The sequence below is a fragment of the Dasypus novemcinctus genome, chromosome 19 (assembly GCF_030445035.2).
Source record: "Dasypus novemcinctus isolate mDasNov1 chromosome 19, mDasNov1.1.hap2, whole genome shotgun sequence".
NCBI classification, from domain to species: domain Eukaryota; kingdom Metazoa; phylum Chordata; class Mammalia; order Cingulata; family Dasypodidae; genus Dasypus; species Dasypus novemcinctus.
Window position 1 is genome coordinate 80390915 of NC_080691.1, and position 16250 is coordinate 80407164.

Consider the following 16250-nt stretch of genomic DNA (forward strand, 5'->3'; position numbering starts at 1 on the left):
ACACTGCGGGCAAATCTAAACACCACGCGGTGCTTTTTCCATCCTCCTCGGGGGCTCGTCGTAAATCCCCCCCTTGAGACCTGGCCCGGACTTTTATGGGCCCAGGACCCAGATCCCTGGGGAACCCGGCTCTGCCCCATCGGGCGCCGGCGACGGGGCTGGCCGGGGCTGGCGGCCGCCCCAGAGCTGTCCCCGCCGGGAGGTGGGCAGCACACGGGTATTTTTAGCCGGTGAAAGGAGATAGTGGCTCCGAGTTCACCCTGGTGGGGCCCGGCCAGCCTGAAGAGGCCTGTCGGGAGATGGAGGCCTGGGTCCACTCAGACCTTCAGGCTCACCATCCAGAGTGGCTGCACCTCACTCTACCGAGCCTAATTCTACCTTTTTCTTCCCAGAAGCGCTCACTGCGGGGAGGTGGGGACCGGACACGCTGGGGAGGGAAAGAGGATGGGCAGGGAGGGGGATGAGACGCCCCCAGCCAACACCGCCCTTTCCTTTCTGTCCAGGCCACATTTTTCTTCCTTTTACCCACAACCAGAACCCCCTTTGCATCGACTTTCCTCCCCCTTTTCCCCGTGGGGACGGGGCTTCCCTCCCCACGTGCCCTCGACCCTCCCCTCTGTGACACGTGGCCGACCCGGCGCAGAATCACCACCCGGCGCCTTTTTTTCCCACGCTTTATCTCGACACAGTTCTCGCGAGAGTCCGTGGCCTCGACGGCCCCTTCTGCGCATGGGCAGTCTGTGGCCGGGCGGCCGCGCGCCGTCGGGGCCGGGCCGGGGTGAGGTAGGGTCACACGCAGGCGCACTCGCGCGCCGACAGCTCGCGTACCGTGTGGTAGCGGCTGTGCGCGTCCAGGAAGGACACCTCGTCCTCGTAGGCCGTCGGGCGGCAGCAGGGCCGCGCGCGCACGCGCTCCCGCCGCACGCGCCGCCGCTGGCGCAGGCGCAGCAGCCCCAAGTCGTAGACGCGCGCGGCCGCCTCGCAGGCGCCTGCGCAGTAGCGGAACAGCACCGTCTCGTCCGACGCGTAGCCCAGGCCCAGCTCGCTCACGCGCACCTCGAGCTCGCGCAGCCCGCAGGGCCGCGCGCCCGAGCGCGCGCGCGCGCGCCGCCGCCGGGGACCCGTCCGACGGCGCGGACCCGGGGGCCGGCCGGCCCAGGGCGTCAGCTCGCGCAGCTCCACCGCGTCCGGGGCGCCTTGCAGCAGGGCACGGTCTGCGAGGGGAGAAGGGGCGAGAGAAGGGGATACCTCGGTCAGCGGGGACCCCTCGGCCTCCGGCACCCCAATCCAGACACTATTGGGGGCCGCCCGGAGCCTGGGTGCCTGCGTCCGCTTACTCTCCTGCCCCATCTTGAGCTGATTCACTCCCTCTGGGCACCCCCCCCAACCCACTGCGACCCCCTCCCCACTTCCTCTGGACCCTATCCCTATGCCGGGGTGCCCTGGGACGATCCCCTCTTCGCTCAGCTGCAGCCACCCCTTTGCAGAAAAGAAGGGGGAAGGATCAGCAGATGATGGAGCGGGACCCACATCCCTGTCCCCATTGGTCCCCCCCCCCCCCCAGCTGCTGCCACCCCGAATGCTGGGCTGCCCCGGGGCACTGGCACACCCTCTCGGGCAGGTGGGTACCCCCTCACCCGGCGCAGAATCACAACCCGGGCGCCTTTTATCACTCATTCTCTGTTGGGGGGGCGGGCTGCTTCCCACATCTCATCTGTTAGGTACTGGGTCCTTAGTCCCAGCATTTGAAGGCTGCAGCGGGGAGGACAGGTCCTAGCCGGTGGGGTGGCGGGGACTACTTGCAGGGCCACCCGCACGTTACAGGTAAGGAGATGGACGGTCTGAGAGGGCAAAGGTATTCCCAGGGCCACCCCACTTCTCGGGGGCCGAGAGGGGGCCCAAGCTGCACTCTCCCCCCCCCAGCCTTCACCCAAGGTTGGCCCAGGGCCAGCTCTCTTCTCCCACAGCCTCTGAGGGTGCCCTAGTCACCGATTCCCAGGGCCCCACAGCCTAAATTTATTTCCCCAGCGGCTGGCCCTGCCCCAGGCCTCCGCAGCCCCCGGGGGCACGTGCACACCAGACCGGGGTGGGGCTGGCAGGCAGCGCTGATGGTGGAACTGCAGGCTAAGGGCTCCCAGCTCCTGGGCAGGTGGCAGGCGGCTCGTGATGCGGAAAGGAAATCCTGAGCTTAGCGCTGGGCCCCAAGGCTGGAGCACCTGGCTGTCGAGACAATGAGCTCCTGGAGACCCGATGGGGAGGGAACATCTGTCGCCCTGGGGTGGGGGTGGGGTGGGGGTACCTGTCCCCACTGGGGGCTCGGAATGAGCCTGACCCACCCAGGGGCTGAGCGTGCCCCTGCCACTTGCAGTTGCCATGCTGTTTCAGGCAGGTGAGGATCCCACCCCGTGCCTCGGTTTCCCTGTCTGCACTGGGCCGAGAGGGTAGGGATGAGGGAGGTGCCTGGCCATCTGCTCCGGGAACCGGATTGGGTGGTGGCTAGGTGTCCACTCTGGTGCTCCTTGCACACCTACCTCACTTTTCCGCTGAGAACCCCCCAAGCTTCTTGTTCCCACCCCAGAGCCGTGTGTCTAGGAAGTTACTCTGGGGGGGGACTGCCTGATAAAATACAGATGCCCAGTTAAATGGGAAGTTCAGGTAAACAAGGGATAGATTTTTGGTGGATGTTCTGCTCCCCCCCCCCACCGCCCTGCAGAGCTGCAACGTGCACGGGGTCTGGGACACAGAGGGGACGGGCCGCCCCCCATCCCCACCCCCCCAGGCCTGAAACTGCACCCTCAGCGCCTGCACCCCAGCTCCTAGAAGCCTTTGGGGGGCAGCGGCCACACGCTTCCGCCTTAGGGTGGGGCGCCACGAAGGGATGCCGGGCAGGCAGGCACCCGCCCAGGGCCCCCCGCCCCCACCCTCCCAGGTGGCTGGAATTCCGCCGTTCCCGCTTTGCCCCCAGGTCCTCGGAGGGCTGGCTCTGGGGGTGAGGGGGGGGGAGCGGGTGCCCGCACGGGTCTCTGGGACCCAGTGTCCTGGAGAGGACTTGGTTCCCCCGCAGGGGGGGAGATGGGGTGGGGGCGGAAGTGGAGCCCGCGCGGGGGGGGGGGGACCGGGGGGGGCACCCTTGTCCATTGTCAGGACAAGAAAGGGGGATTGTGTGGGCCGGCGGGGCGGGCGCAGACGTGCACAAAGGCGCGCACGCGGGCCCGCACCCTCGGGCGCCACTCGCGCGTGCCGCGCCATGTCCACGCTCTCAGCACGCGAGGTGGGGGGGGGGCCCGCTCCGGTCCCCCTCCACCCGCAGACCCTGCCGCGGGACCGGCGCCAGGGACGGGGCCCTCTCCACTGCCGCCTCACCTGGTCTCGACCCCTGCCTCGATTTCTCTCCCCCTCCACGGCCCGACCTTGGTCCCCGTCCCCCCGGGCGCCTCACGGGGGCCTCGGATCCAGCCACTGCCACCCCCCCCCCAGGCGCTGCGGTGGCCTCCCAGGCCGACTGCCCAGATCTAATCTCCAGCTGGCCCCCCTGCCGCCTAATTCCTGGTGACAGCTGAGCAGAGTGACCCCAGTTCCCAGCAGCCCCCCTCATTCCCCCCCGCCCCCAGGCCTTCGGGGAGATTTGCAGCCTCCTTCCCGCTCCATCTCCAAGCAGCTTCTGTCGCCCCCCCCCCCCCCCAAGGGCCCGAAACGCCACTCTGATGGCCACCCCTGTCGTCGGGGAGGCGCGGTGAGTGACTGCAAGCGAGGGGCAGGGGTTTACACTGGGCCAGGCGGGCGATCCGGGCGTCCAGGGTGCGCGGCGGCCGGCGCAGGGGGGCGCGGGCGGGTCCCAGGTGGCCGAGGGGCAGGGCGTCCCGGCAGATCCAGACGGAGAGCAGGGAGCTGCAGAGCACCGAGGCCCAGGCCGCCGCCTTCCAGCGCTGCATTCTCGGCCTGCGGGCACAGGCGCCGTCAGTCCCCCGCGGGCAAGCCACGGGCGCGGGGAGCCGGGCCGGGCACGTGGGGACACAGTGGGGCGCGGGGGGGGGGGCCTGACCCCGAACACCTCCTGCTGGAGAGCAGTGATGAGGGAGACACGGCTCATCGGGGCACCAGGAACACAGCCCGAGGTGTGGGGGGGGTGCCAGGGGCGGGCGGCAAGCAGGAGGCGCCCCCACCTGGGGGTCCAGGAGGAGCTGAAGTTGCCGAGGCTTGAACGGGGGCCGCAAGGCGCCCGGGCCGAGAACGGCGTCTCTGGCGGAGCGGGGACCGCCTGTGCAAAGGCCCTGAGGCCGCTCCAGGCTTGGCTGATCCCGGGAATTGCCAAGGCCGGTGTGGCCGCCGCACGGGGACCCCGGGAAGCGCAGAGGGAGGTGAGGGCACCCCCGGCAGGGGGCACTGTTGGATAAGGGTACGGAGGAGGGACGGCGCTTGGAGTAAGTCCCGGAGGCCGGAATCCTGGGGCGGGACTCAGCGCCCTCCACACTGACGTCCCCCGAGCCTCAGTTTCCCTCCAGATGGCCACCCGGCATCACGCCCCACCTCCAGCCCTTCCTTGCACCCGGTAAGCTCTCCTCCCCGCGCCCTCTCAGGCTCGGTTTTGGGCAGCGCCTCCTCCAGGCAGCCTTCCCGGACCGCCCTCCCTCCACCCGCACCCCGGCACTGGCGGAGGGGGGGGGGTCCCTCGATGCCCCCGGCCCCCGGCATTTGGGCGTCCATTCCACGGTGCCTCGCCTGTCCCTGCACCCAGCGGGCGAGGCAGGGTCCCCACGCGTCGGCCCCCGCCCCGGCGGGCCCCCAGCCGGCGTTTACATTCCCGGGCCCCGCCTCCGGGGTGTCTGCGCGGGGCCTGGCTGCGGGCCGGGTGTAAACACAGCGGCGGAGCGCGGACAGCCCCGGCTGGACGCGGCTCCCGCCGACCCCCGACGCCCCCCGCGCGCGCACCTCGGGCCGCCCCGCATCGGGGGCGGGGCCGGCGCTGCGTTTGCGCGAGTTGGGGGCGCTGGAAAGGCGGGCCCCGCAGCCACGCCCACCCAACGGTAACAGGGAACGTTTATTAAGCGCTTGCTGGGTACCAGATCGGGTGTTGCATGCACGAGGGAGGCGCTAGGAACCCCCTTTCACAGATGGGGAAACTGAGGCACGGAGCTGGGAGGAGCTCCTCCCAGGGCAGCCAGCCAGAAAGGGACCTGGGATTTGAACCCAGGCTGGGCTGTGCTTGGAGTAAGTGTTGTGAAGTCGCCCCCAGGACTTAGCCCACACTTAATAGGACTTTTTTTTTTTTTTTTTAATTACTGGAGGTAGTCTTGACAGGAAATGAGCTCCCCGCCATCAGGGGGTGTACAAACAAACTCTGGGCCAGCATGGGGATCTGATGAGAGTCAACCTGGAGGGGCAGTGGTCAAGGAGGCCCTCCCTGAGGAGGTGACACCTGAGCTGAGAGGGACCCAAGAATGAGAAGTCGGCCCTGGGAAAAGCTGGGGCAGGTGTCTCAGGCAGCAGCGCAGCCGTGCAAAGGCCCTGAGGCAGGGCCCTCCTTGGCCTGTTGGAGGAGCAGTGCTGAGGCCCCGGGCCCGTGGAGCAGAATGAGAGAGAGCAGGAGGAGGGCGAGCCAGGCAGGGATGACCGGGACAGGTCATGCAGGGCCTCGTGGGCCACGGAGAGAATATTTCATCCCAAGGTCGTGCAGCAAGCAGCGGTCAGCCCGAGGATTCGAACCTGGGTCCATCCGCTGCCCAAACCCTCCCCTGACGAGCGCTTCCTCTGGACCAGAGCTCCTTCTATGGACCTAACACGCAGTAGGTCATTTCGCCCTCACAAGGGTCCTAAGAAGCAGGCTCATGAGATCCTTCTCCCCATTGACAGGTGGGGAAACTGAGGCCCAGAGAGAGGACGTCACAGTGCTGGGATTTGAACCCTCGTGTCCTGATACCCACCATCCACCCCCCTCCCAGGGAGGGGGAGACCGAGCAGGGAGATCCCCAGCGCCCCGCCTGTTCTCACATCTTTATCTTGAAGTTGCGTGCCTCAGTTTCCCCATGAGACTGGAAAGAGGACAGACTCGAGTTCCGGCCTTTTGTTTCTACCAAGGGTTTAATGGGGGGGAGGGTTGAGAGGGTAGAGGAGGTGCCAGTCACCCCCCTCGGGTGGCCTTGGAGCTGCAGACCCCCCCCCAGGAGCTCTGATGGGGGGGCAGGAAGGCGGGGACCCGCCGAGGGGGGGCCCAGCGGGCGAGGCTGATAAGCGGCTGCTAACAATGGGAGCTTTCTGTGCGGGGGTCACCCGACTGGTTTGTCCCCGGTGCTGGGGCCTGCTGGGGGGGGGTGACATGGGTGGGGCGGAGGGCACAGGAAGGGGGGCAGGTGGGCGTGACGTCTGTGCCCGGGCTCCGACACCCGTGCCCCAGCGTCGCACTGGGGCACTCTCGTACACACACTTGGGCACTGGCACACTCCCGCTCAGCGTTTTCACACTCCCGGGCAAACACGGGCACACGCGCGGGTGTCCCCCAGTTCACACCCTCAGGCCCAGCCACGCTCACATCCCTGCGCTCGTTCGCACGCTCCGACGTCATCACACACACACGCTGTCACATTCGCACACGCATACGCTCGGGCTCTCCCATGCTTGCACTCAAATGCCACACGCACGCACTCGGGCACTTCCACAGCCACACACTCAGATGTGGTCAAAGGCACACTTGAACGCGATCCCTCAGACACTGTTGCAGTCACACATTTGCTCACACCCACCCGCTTGGCCACCGTCACGCTCGTGCAGTAGGGTGTTCACACTCAGGCTCAAGTGTGATCACACTCGCACGCTTGGGCATTTTTACACTCCCTCAAACTTACCGCACCCTTACACTTGGGCATTTGTATACACACGTGATAAAGTGCTTTCACACTCAAACACGATTTCACACTCAGGGGCTATCATTCACACTTGGCCTGCCCACACACTGAAACTCACACTTTTCCCAGGCTGTTTTCACACTCAGGTTCAAATGTGACTCCCCGCACACGCCGGCACGTTCACACTCACAAACATCGCACCGCACGCAGGCACCTGGGTGCCTTCACACCCACACGCTGAAACACAGTCCCCACCCCCCGCCGGCCGGGGTCTCCCCCTCCCTCCTGCGCGTCACACCCAGCCTCGCGCCCGTGCGCCCGCTCTCGCGCACCCCGGGCGTTCTCACCCCCACACACATTCCCACGGTCGCCCGCTCTCACGAACACGCGAGCTTCTCTTGCCCGTGGACACGGAGAACGGGCACGGCCACGCGCGCAGCCCCAGGCCCTCCTGCCCCCGCCCGTGGCACAGGGAGACACGCCCTCGGGCGCTTGCGTTTGCACTCGGGCCTGTTCGGCCTTAGGCCACGCGGTCACATACACGGAGGCTCGGGGTGACGGCTGTCAGTGCCTCTGGGCCCACAGCTGCCAAGATTTGGGGGTCAAGGGCAGTTAAGAGGGACCTAGGAGAGACCCTCCATTTCTAGCCACCGAATTCAGAGTGCTGGGGCAGGAAGGGAGGGGACATTGGGGCTCAGAGAGGGCCATCGAGGGGACGCAAGGCCACACAGCTGGGTGCGTCCTTCTCATCTGAGGGCAGGGATGTGGGGCTTCTGGCAGCTTCTTTGGCAGTGCCGGAAAACGCCGCCATGCCCTGGGGCTCCGCCCTTCCCCCCAGGCTTCCGAGGGGCCCTTGCCAGGCATACAGGTCCTGGGGTTAGTGGCCTCCGTTCTGCAGAGATCCTGGCCCCGGGGAGGCACCTGTTTCACACCCACTCCCAGGAAGAGAGGAGGCAGTGGGAGGACGAAGGGGGACCCCTGCCTCCACACAGTCATCTCTTCCAGTCTGGAGGAAGTCTGGAATCAGGGCCTGTCCCTGGCGGGCAAACTCCTACACATCCCTCAAAGCCCCAGCTCTTATAGCCTTTCCTCCAGGAAGCCTTCCCTGTTCCCATCTTGGTTCCCCAGTGCCAGGTCCCTCCCCCTGCCCTGATGGTGGGTCTCTCTGTCCACACCAGTCTCCGCTCCCCGCCCCCCCAAAGCGGGAGTTTCTGGAAGGCCAGCCTGCGCTACATCGTCCCGAGGCAAGCTCTCGACCATCTTATCGGCAGAGGAGCGGTCTCCATGCTTTTGGCTGTGTGGCACCTTCTCCTTCCTCTCCACCTCCCTCCTGGAAAGGTCCTGGGCCTCATGCCTCAGTTTCCCCATTTTCAGAAAAGGCCAGAAGGGCCCCTTGGGAACAGCGGAAGCGCTTGACCAGGTGGCTCTGGGGCTCTGGCGGCCCACGGGCCACGTAAAGCACGTGGGCTAGTTGGGGTCGGTCCTGTATGTCCGGGCGAGCAGCACGGGGGGGGGGGGGGCGGGGTCCAGAGAGCTGAGTTTGGATCCCTGAACTGCCTCTTCCTGGCTGGGTCACGTGGGCCAAACTCCTCCCGCTCTCTGTGCCTCAGTTTCCCCATCTGTCCCACGGGACAACCTCCCTCTCTTGGGGGCCATTTAAGCCAGTGCAGTCCTGCGGGCCTGGCCTGGCAGCCGTGGGCCGGGCCGCAGCCCCCCCCACCCCATCAGCGCCGACAGCTCCGGGGCCCGAGTGCCCCGGGGCCCGGCTGATGGGGGAACTGAGGCCGGGGGGGTGGGGCCTCCTCGGTGGAACAAGAAACAAATCCCACAGCCTCCAAAAATGTGCCCCCCCCTTGGCAGGGCCCCGGGCCCCAGCCCCACCCCGAGGGCGGACACAGGGGGCCGGGGCAGCCGTGAGCCAGAGACACACATCTGGGGGCAAACCAGGAACAGCTGGCGAGCACAGCTGGTTCCGATGCCGTGTTCGCGGGGGCCGGGGGCCCAGCCCGCGGGGTGCAGGGCCAGCCAACGCTGCCCGGCCTGGTCCGCTCCTCTTCTCCGCCCCTGGCCCAGGAGCCGTGAGGCTGCCCGGTCGCTAGAACCATCACTGGCTCCCTGCTACTTAGAGCGTCAAGCCCCGACCCTGAGCTTGTCTTGGGAGCGGGCTGTGGGGGGGGGCGCGATGAGGGACTGGGGGGGGCCTGATCCGTCTTTGCCAAAGTGAAGCTGAGAGGGAGGAAGACAAGGGGCTGACTCCCGGGAGGACGGGAGAGCCAGGGGTCTGTGCTGGCTGTTCATGATGATAATAGCAGTCAAAACAACAACAACAGCTAACTATCGGCAAATGATACTATAAGTGCTTTTTTTTTTTAGGAGGTAGTGGGCTCAAACCAGAGACCTCGGGCATGGGAAGCAGGTGCTCAACCACTGAGCTACACCTGCTCCTCTGGTGTCATTCTAATCAATTTACACATAGTTACTCCACAGGGCAGGGACTACTATATTTTATGCCCATTTTGTAGACGGGGGAACTGAAGCTCACAGATGTGAGGTGGCCAAGGCAGGCATTGAACCCAGGTGGTTAGGGAAACTCCTCTTCATCCCTCAAAGCCCTAAACTCCCACACCAACACCTCCTTGTTAACCCCGGGGCTACACGGCCTCTCTAAGAACAACCATGACATTAGCAATGGAAGCTGGAGGTGTTGGATATTCTGTTTATTGAGTCCAGGCACTGCGCTCAACGCTTTCCACACTTTTGACTCTTCCCCCCGGGGCCTGAAGAAGGTATTCGTCTTAGCCTGGTTTTCCAGGCTCTTACTGAGGCTCAGAGAGGTGAAGTGACTTGCCCAAGGTCACACAGCAAATTCGCCTGGGAGCATCCTGACTCTCAGTAACAAGAGGAGCGCTGAGGGGACGGGGAGAGGTGAGGGACGGGACGTGAGGCCCTGAAGTTTCGGGGGAACTGTGGAGCCCAAAACGCAGAGCCATGAGTGGTGTTCTCCAAGGCACACAGCAGGGCTGAACTAGCAAGCGGGGGCTCAGACGGCAGGAGGCTCAGGGGCCAGGCCGGGTTCTGCCCCCAACTCATTACGTTGACACACACTTATTGAGCACCTACTGTGTGCCAGGGATGCTCAGGCCTGAGGCGGCCCCCGCCCTCACTGAGCCCACCTCCCAGTGCAGGGAGACAGATAAGAAACGAGAAGTAAACGAGGTAATTTAGGCGTCTGCTCACAAACAGAAAGAAAACAAGCAAGGTGAAGCGACAGAGACCGGGCACTGCTTTGGGGGCGGGCAGTCAAGGAGGACTTCTCCGAGGAGGTGACACTTCCAGAACCCGGGAGAGAACAAGATCTGGGAGAGTGTTCCAGGCACAGGAAACGGCATGGGCAAAGGCTCAGAGGCAGGACGGTGCCGCTTCCAAGTGACCAGTGAGTCTGGAAGAGATGGGGGGGCAGTGGGGGAAGAGGAGATTGGAGGGGTTATGGGGGGTCCTGTAGCCCACAGGGCCAGCCCCCCTGCTCCCCCCAGGGGCCCGGCTCTCTGTCCTCCTGAGCGGGCGGCTCAGGGGCACGTGCTGGGGGACGCCGGGCGCGCAGGGCCGCGGAGCGTGAGCGGCAGCGCTTAAGGCTTTTCGAGGCGGCCGTCTCCCACCTTGACCGCGGCGGGGGGCGCCGCGCGGGCCTCCGGGACGGGCAGGAGGGGCGTCCCTGGGGCAGGATGAAAGGATCAGCCTAATGGGGCCTGGCACGGCTGAGCCGCTGGCACGGGGCCCGGCGGGTGACGCAGGGGGGGCCGTGAGTCTGACGGGAGCGGCCAGGAGGACACCACACAAAGCTGGCTGTCTGACAGACGGGGAAACTGAGGCCCAGGTCCCGCGGGGGCTAGAAGCCCAACACTGCGGAAGGCTGGGAACCAGCCCCCGCCTCGCCTCTCTCCCCACCTGACCCGGGTTCAAATTCCGCCTCGGGTCTCCAGCACCGCGTTTAAGCCGGTGCCCTGGCGCTGGGCCTCAGTTTCCCCACCAGGGAAATGGGACCTTCCTGCTGTCAGAACTACCAACCAGAGCCCCCGTCTGATTTCTTCCAGAGCCTGCCCAAAGCCTGGTTTCTCTCGGATGGGACCAGACGATCTTTCCGCTCCAGGGTCACCTTCTCGGAGAGAACCTTCCGGAACCCCGCCAAAGGGCCTCGTGCTCACGCACGTTTCCTTCACGGAAGTTGCCGGGGGGGGAGCCTCCTGTGTGTCCCCCCCGAGTGGGGCAGGCACCAGGCCCGTTTTGTCCTCTGCTTCATCCCAGCACAAAGCCTGGCACACAGTGGAGAGAACCAGGGCCTGCTGGGCACACAGCAGGCGCTCACTGGGCAGAGAAGCCTCGCCGTCTCGTGGGCCTTTGCGCTGAATGCACTCAGGACCTGCTCCTCTCTCCTCCTAGTGATCCAGGACCCCACCACCAGGGAGCCCTTCTTGAGTGCCCCAGCCCAGTTCGCCCTCTGCCAACCTTCCAGAATGTTCTCTCCCTCTCATACCCACCAAGTCACCCTGGATATTCCAAAAACCAGCCAGGCTATTTCCCGCCTCCAGACCTTTGTCTGTACAGTTCCCGCCACCTGGAATACCCTTTCTTTTCTCACTCCTACTCATCCTACAGAGCCCCAGCTCCGGCGTCCCTCCTCCAGGAAGTCTTTCCTGATCACCCTTCCCGGCTCCGAGTCCCGGGGTCTTAGTCTGTCTCTCCTGAAGGACGGATGCCGAACCCAGGGCCAGCCACCTCATTGCCGACGGACACACACTTGTTGAAACAATTTGATTGTACCCTCCTGCCCGCTCCCGGGAAACTGAGGCCTGAAAGAGGAGAGGCAAGCACCACTGGGGAAATTTCACTGTGGCCAGCCGAAGAGGGGGCTGTTTTTGTTTTCTTCCCAGCACCCCAAGAACCAGCTCTCTGCAGCTAAATGCGGTGCGGGAGGCGGGGGGGTGTGCTGTAAGGCCCGGGAGGGGGCTTTGGGTAAGCCGGCACCTCGGAAGCTGAAGACACAACGGAGGGGTTTCCACAGGGCCCCACGGCAGGGGCCGGGGTGGGGAGAAGCTGGCGAGGGGAGGAAACCTTTGCCACTGACATCCGCCCTGGTCAGTCACGCCCCACTGGGGCTTCCTCAGCCTAGGGCGTTCCAAGACAGACAAAGAGTGTCATGGAACAGGGAGAGAAGGACGAGGGGCAGGGAGAGGGGCAGGGGCGAGGAGAACTGCCCCTTAGACCTGGGCTGGGGATCCAGCCTTGCAGGTAACCACAGGCCGGCTGAGCTGGGCCAGGGGGACCACAATGACGCTGGGACTTCCTGGGGGGCAGGTGCTGGTGACACCCACCCGTTGCGAGAATCCACTTCTCTTTCCAGTCCAGCCCCATGTCTGCCCACCATCCCCCCCAGAGCAGCCTAATGGGCTCCCGATCCACAAAGTACCCCAAGCAAAGGAGGCCTTTTGCCAAAGGGGGGGAAGGAGGGCGCACGACTGCCCCCCTCCACCCTTCAAATTCAATCTTTGCCCTTAAGGGACACCCCCCACCCCACCCCACCCCAGAGGATTCCGCGCCCTCTTGTGGCCGACCCGGCGGCTCCTGGAGTGGAGAAGGGCCGGGCCCTTACCGGAGGACACCGTGTCCCTGGCGGCGGCGGCGCGCAGGGAAGGCGGCTGGAGCGCGCCGCTGACAGATGTTTACTTCTGCGCGCGAGTCGGGACGCAGCGGCGGGCCCCCCACCCCGACCGGGGTCCGCGAGCTCCGAGGGGCCCTCACGGTTCCTTGGCGACCCCAAGACAGGAGGGGTGTGGAGGTGTCGCCCTCCGAGAGGCTCTGGACGGGGGATTCGGCTGCACCCCAGTTCCAGTCCCCAAGAGCACCCCGCCCCAGGCGCACACACGGGGCGCCAAGAGGCAGAGGCGCGTCCGCCCCGTCTGTCAGGATCCCCCCGACCCGTCGCCGGCTTGGAGAGGCGCTGATGACCGCCCCCTCCCACCCCCACGCGCACACCCGCCACGCGCGGACCTGTGCCCCCCTGACCCCACCTTCTCACCCCCGCCGGGTCTCGGTCCCACGTGGGAAGTTGGGGGTCTATCCCGCGTCCCTGGCAGCGCCCCCAAAGCCCCGTCCGCGGGGCGGGCCCCCTCCTGCCCCGGCTTACCTGCTCGGGGCGCCGGACTACCCGTCAGTGGCGGCCGCGCCGGCCCCAGCCCGTGGCCCCGCCGCCGCGACCGCCATCCGGGCCGCCCGGGCCCGCGGCGTCCGGGGGGGCCCGGGCCGCAGGGGGCGCGGCGCGGGCCGGCCCATGGGGCCCCCCCCCCCCCCCCCCCGGGCTCACTCAGCCGCGGGCTGCGGCCATCCCGGCCCGGCGGGGGGCCGGGGGTGCCCTGGACGGCCGGCGGCTGGGAGGGCGCGGGCGCGGGGGGCGCACGGACGGCGCGGGCGGCCGCGGGGCTGCGGGGGGCGGCGGCGGCGGCGGCGCGGGGTCCCGGGCGCTGGGAGCGGCTCCACGGCGCGCTCTCCCGCCGCCTCCGCCGCTCCCGCCGCGGACGGCTCGGCCGGCGCGGGGCCGGGGGCGGGGCCGGGGGCGGGGCCGGGGGCGGTGGCTCGGGTTTCCCGGGCCCGGGAGCCGCCCCCGCCCCGCCCCCGAGGAGCTCAGGTGGCCCGGGCGCCGGGGCCACGGAGCGCCCCGCCCCAGATGCCGATCAGCCCCCGGCCCCGGGGACCCCCGACGGCGCCCCGAGACGCCCCCTCCCCCGGGACCCCCAGCCGGACAGCAAAGAGCCACGGCGCCCCGACGGCTGTGCCCGCGGTCCTCAGCGCCCCCCACTGGATGGCCAGGCTGCCCCATGGCATCCCCCCATCCCGTCCCTGGCCCCCTCCGGCAATCCGGGGCCCCGAGAAGCCCCTTCCCCGCACTGGCCGTTTCCCACCCCTTCGGCAGGGCCCCGACGACGCCTGTACCGTAAATCCGGGACCCAAGTTACCCCTTCCCCGAAGGTCCCTCTCCCGCGGTGGCCGCGTCTTACAACTTCCCCCATGCTAGGGAGCTTAGTGGGGATCCTCAACCCCCTTTCCAGAAAGCTCAGGTCCTAAGAACCTCCCGTCCCCCCAAGAAAGGCCTTCCAGGGCACTGAGACCCCCAATTTCCTCCTAAATCAGCACGCGATACCCTAAATCTCACTACGAGTTCCCCCCAAATCTGGCCTCAGAGCCCCGCGGGGTCCCCTGCCTCCTGACGGCGCCCCCTCCTGGGCGCCAAGAGCCACCGCGCCCCGCGCTGCCCCCCCATCCCCCGCGCCGCAAGTCCAAGCCCACCCGGCCCCCACCCCGACGGCGCCGCGGTCCCACGGCGCCCCCTGGCGGCGCCAGGCGGACCCCGGGGGGTGCCTGGAGGGAGGGGTGGGACCCGGCGGGGCGGGGACCCCGGCGACCCCGCCCCCACCCGGCCTAGTTCCCGCGAAGCCCGCGCCGGGCCGCCCCGCCCTCGCCCCCGCACGCCGCCTCCCCCCGCGGCGTCCCCGCCGTCGCGGCCCTCCCGGGGCGTCGCGCTCCCGCCTCCCGCTCCCGCCGCCTGGTTTCTTGAGCCCGCCTCAGCCTGGCCCCAGCCGCCTGCCTTCCCACGTGCCCCCGCAGCCTGGGGGATCGCCCGGGAATTCGGGGTTCCTAGTCCTCCCCCCCCAACGCCCCCCAACCCCTCTCGGTCTGGGCTGATGCGAAGGTGAGACGGCTGGGTGTGCGCGCAGCGCGCGTGCGCTGGGAGTGAGCCGGAATGCGAGCTTGTGGCTGGGGGGGGGGGGTGAAGCACGTGTCAGAGAAATGGGGGTGCGGCGGCCGCGCGTCCCCAGGCCAGGGTGGGAAAGGACGGGGGGGCTGAGCTCGGCGCGGCCTCGGGATGCTCCTTCGCCTCTCCGTGCCTCAGTTTCCCCACCGGCAACGCGGGGCTTTCTCCTTAGACACTTGTAGGGCTGCACCAACGAGGCAACGAGTGGCCGTGTCGCACCCCCATGCACACGCTCGCACACTCACCCAGACGCCCTTCCTTACAGTGCTCCCGTTTGGAGGCAGCATGGGAAGTTCACACCGACTCACACGCACACACGCGCAGACACAATATTCACACACTCATCCGCCCCCCTCGAGCCACAGGGTGGCTTCTCCGGCGGGCGTGCGCTCCCGTGCACACACTCCCACGCGGCCTGGTGCGGGCACACCCGCTGACACGCGCAGCCGAGTTGCACGTCCCGCCACGCAGACGCCACAGCCAGCCCCGCGCCGCGCCGCAGCGACTCGCACCGTCGCTGTTGCACGCGCGGCACTCCCCCACGTTTGCACACAAAGACACACGAGGCCCTCGCGCCGCCGCGTGGACGCGGCCTCCCCCGCCCCAGCCACGCACCCGCGGGAATCGCGGAGGCACCGCCGCGCGTGCGCACGCGCACACCCGCGCACCCCGCCGCCCCCTCCTGCACACTCAGCCCGCCGGGAGCCCACCCCCACCGCAGCCGGCCACCATTAAGCTGTCACCAGCTGCCCCTCGGCTGCCCGCGGCTCCCCCCGCGCCGCCGGCGCCCCCCTCCCCGCCGCGCGCCGGGCCGGGGGCGCAGGACACACACATGTGCCCGCCATGTGGACGCTCGTAAACCGGTCGCCCTGGCAACGCTGACTTGAAAGACTTGCTTCTGCCTCGGGGGGGAGGGGGGCGGGCGCGGGGCGGGGCCAGAGCGGGGCGGGGACGCCAGCACCCACGCCCACCCCCACGCGCGCGGAGGCCGAGCGGACACCGCACACGCACGCAGGGGACGCTGTCACGCGCGGGCACACGCTCACCCAGACACACACAAAAGAGGCCCATCCCCCGTGGCCTCTGCGCCCCCGGCAGGGTCACCCCATGCTGCGCGGGTTACCTTGGACGGCCCGGGGGGGCCCCCCCCTCCCCCGGGCCACTCTGTCACCCCTTAGGCAGGGATGGATGGACACGCACAGGCACTCAATGACTCACACCCAGAGCTGGGGCCTGGGGGGGACACCCGCCCCACCCCCCCACCCCATCCCAGACGCCCTGGGGGGTGCGGAGCCCCCCCACCCCAGCCAGGCGGGGTCCCCTCCAGCAAGGCCGGCCCTCCGCGCCCCACCCCCCTCAAAGGCTCCGTCTGGGCCCCGCTGCCCGGGACTGAGGGCATCCAGGAAACGAGCGTGTTTGCACGCTTTATTTTTAAACCAGGCCCGCCCCGGCCGCGGGGGGTGTGTGGCCACTGAGCCTTGAACCTCGGACACTTCAAGCGCAGCCTTTGGGGGGTTGGGGCTGGGCTCCCCCCTGGTGTGCAGATCGGGGGAAACTGAGGCTCAGAGAGGCACATGGGGCACCCCGTCCCTGGTCGCCGGCCTCTG

The 16250-nt window shown here is 67.8% G+C and overlaps 1 protein-coding gene across 3 annotated transcripts; it reads right to left on the reverse strand.

Moving 5' to 3' along the window:
- Nucleotides 1-657: 657 nt before the first annotated feature.
- NRTN (neurturin) lies at nucleotides 658-13182 on the reverse strand. Of its 3 annotated transcripts, XM_058282011.2 has the most exons (4): nucleotides 13021-13182; nucleotides 10077-10278; nucleotides 3767-3939; nucleotides 658-1214 (listed from the first exon to the last, which is right to left on the reverse strand). In XM_058282011.2, exons 2-4 carry the CDS (start codon nucleotides 10226-10228, stop codon nucleotides 790-792), a joined length of 750 nt encoding a protein of 249 aa, XP_058137994.1. In that variant the 5' UTR covers nucleotides 10229-10278; nucleotides 13021-13182; the 3' UTR covers nucleotides 658-789. The 3 variants fall into 3 exon arrangements, with proteins under 3 accessions (XP_058137994.1, XP_058137995.1, XP_023442223.2); XM_058282012.2 differs by lacking the exon at nucleotides 10077-10278; XM_023586455.2 differs by lacking the exons at nucleotides 3767-3939; nucleotides 10077-10278; nucleotides 13021-13182 and adding an exon at nucleotides 2078-3759.
- Nucleotides 13183-16250: the final 3068 nt, after the last annotated feature.

Excerpts from the sequence above, each read along its gene's own strand:
- NRTN (XM_058282011.2), bottom strand. The coding sequence starts at position 10,228 with ATGCCGTTTCCTGTGCCTGGAACACTCTCCCAGATCTTGTTCTCTCCC. Across the intron at positions 3,940-10,076 it reads TGCTTGTTTTCTTTCTGTTT|GCCGAGAATGCAGCGCTGGA; the intron begins GTGAGCAGACGC and ends CTGTGCCCGCAG. Across the intron at positions 1,215-3,766 it reads GATCGCCCGCCTGGCCCAGT|ACCGTGCCCTGCTGCAAGGC; the intron begins GTAAACCCCTGC and ends CTCCCCTCGCAG.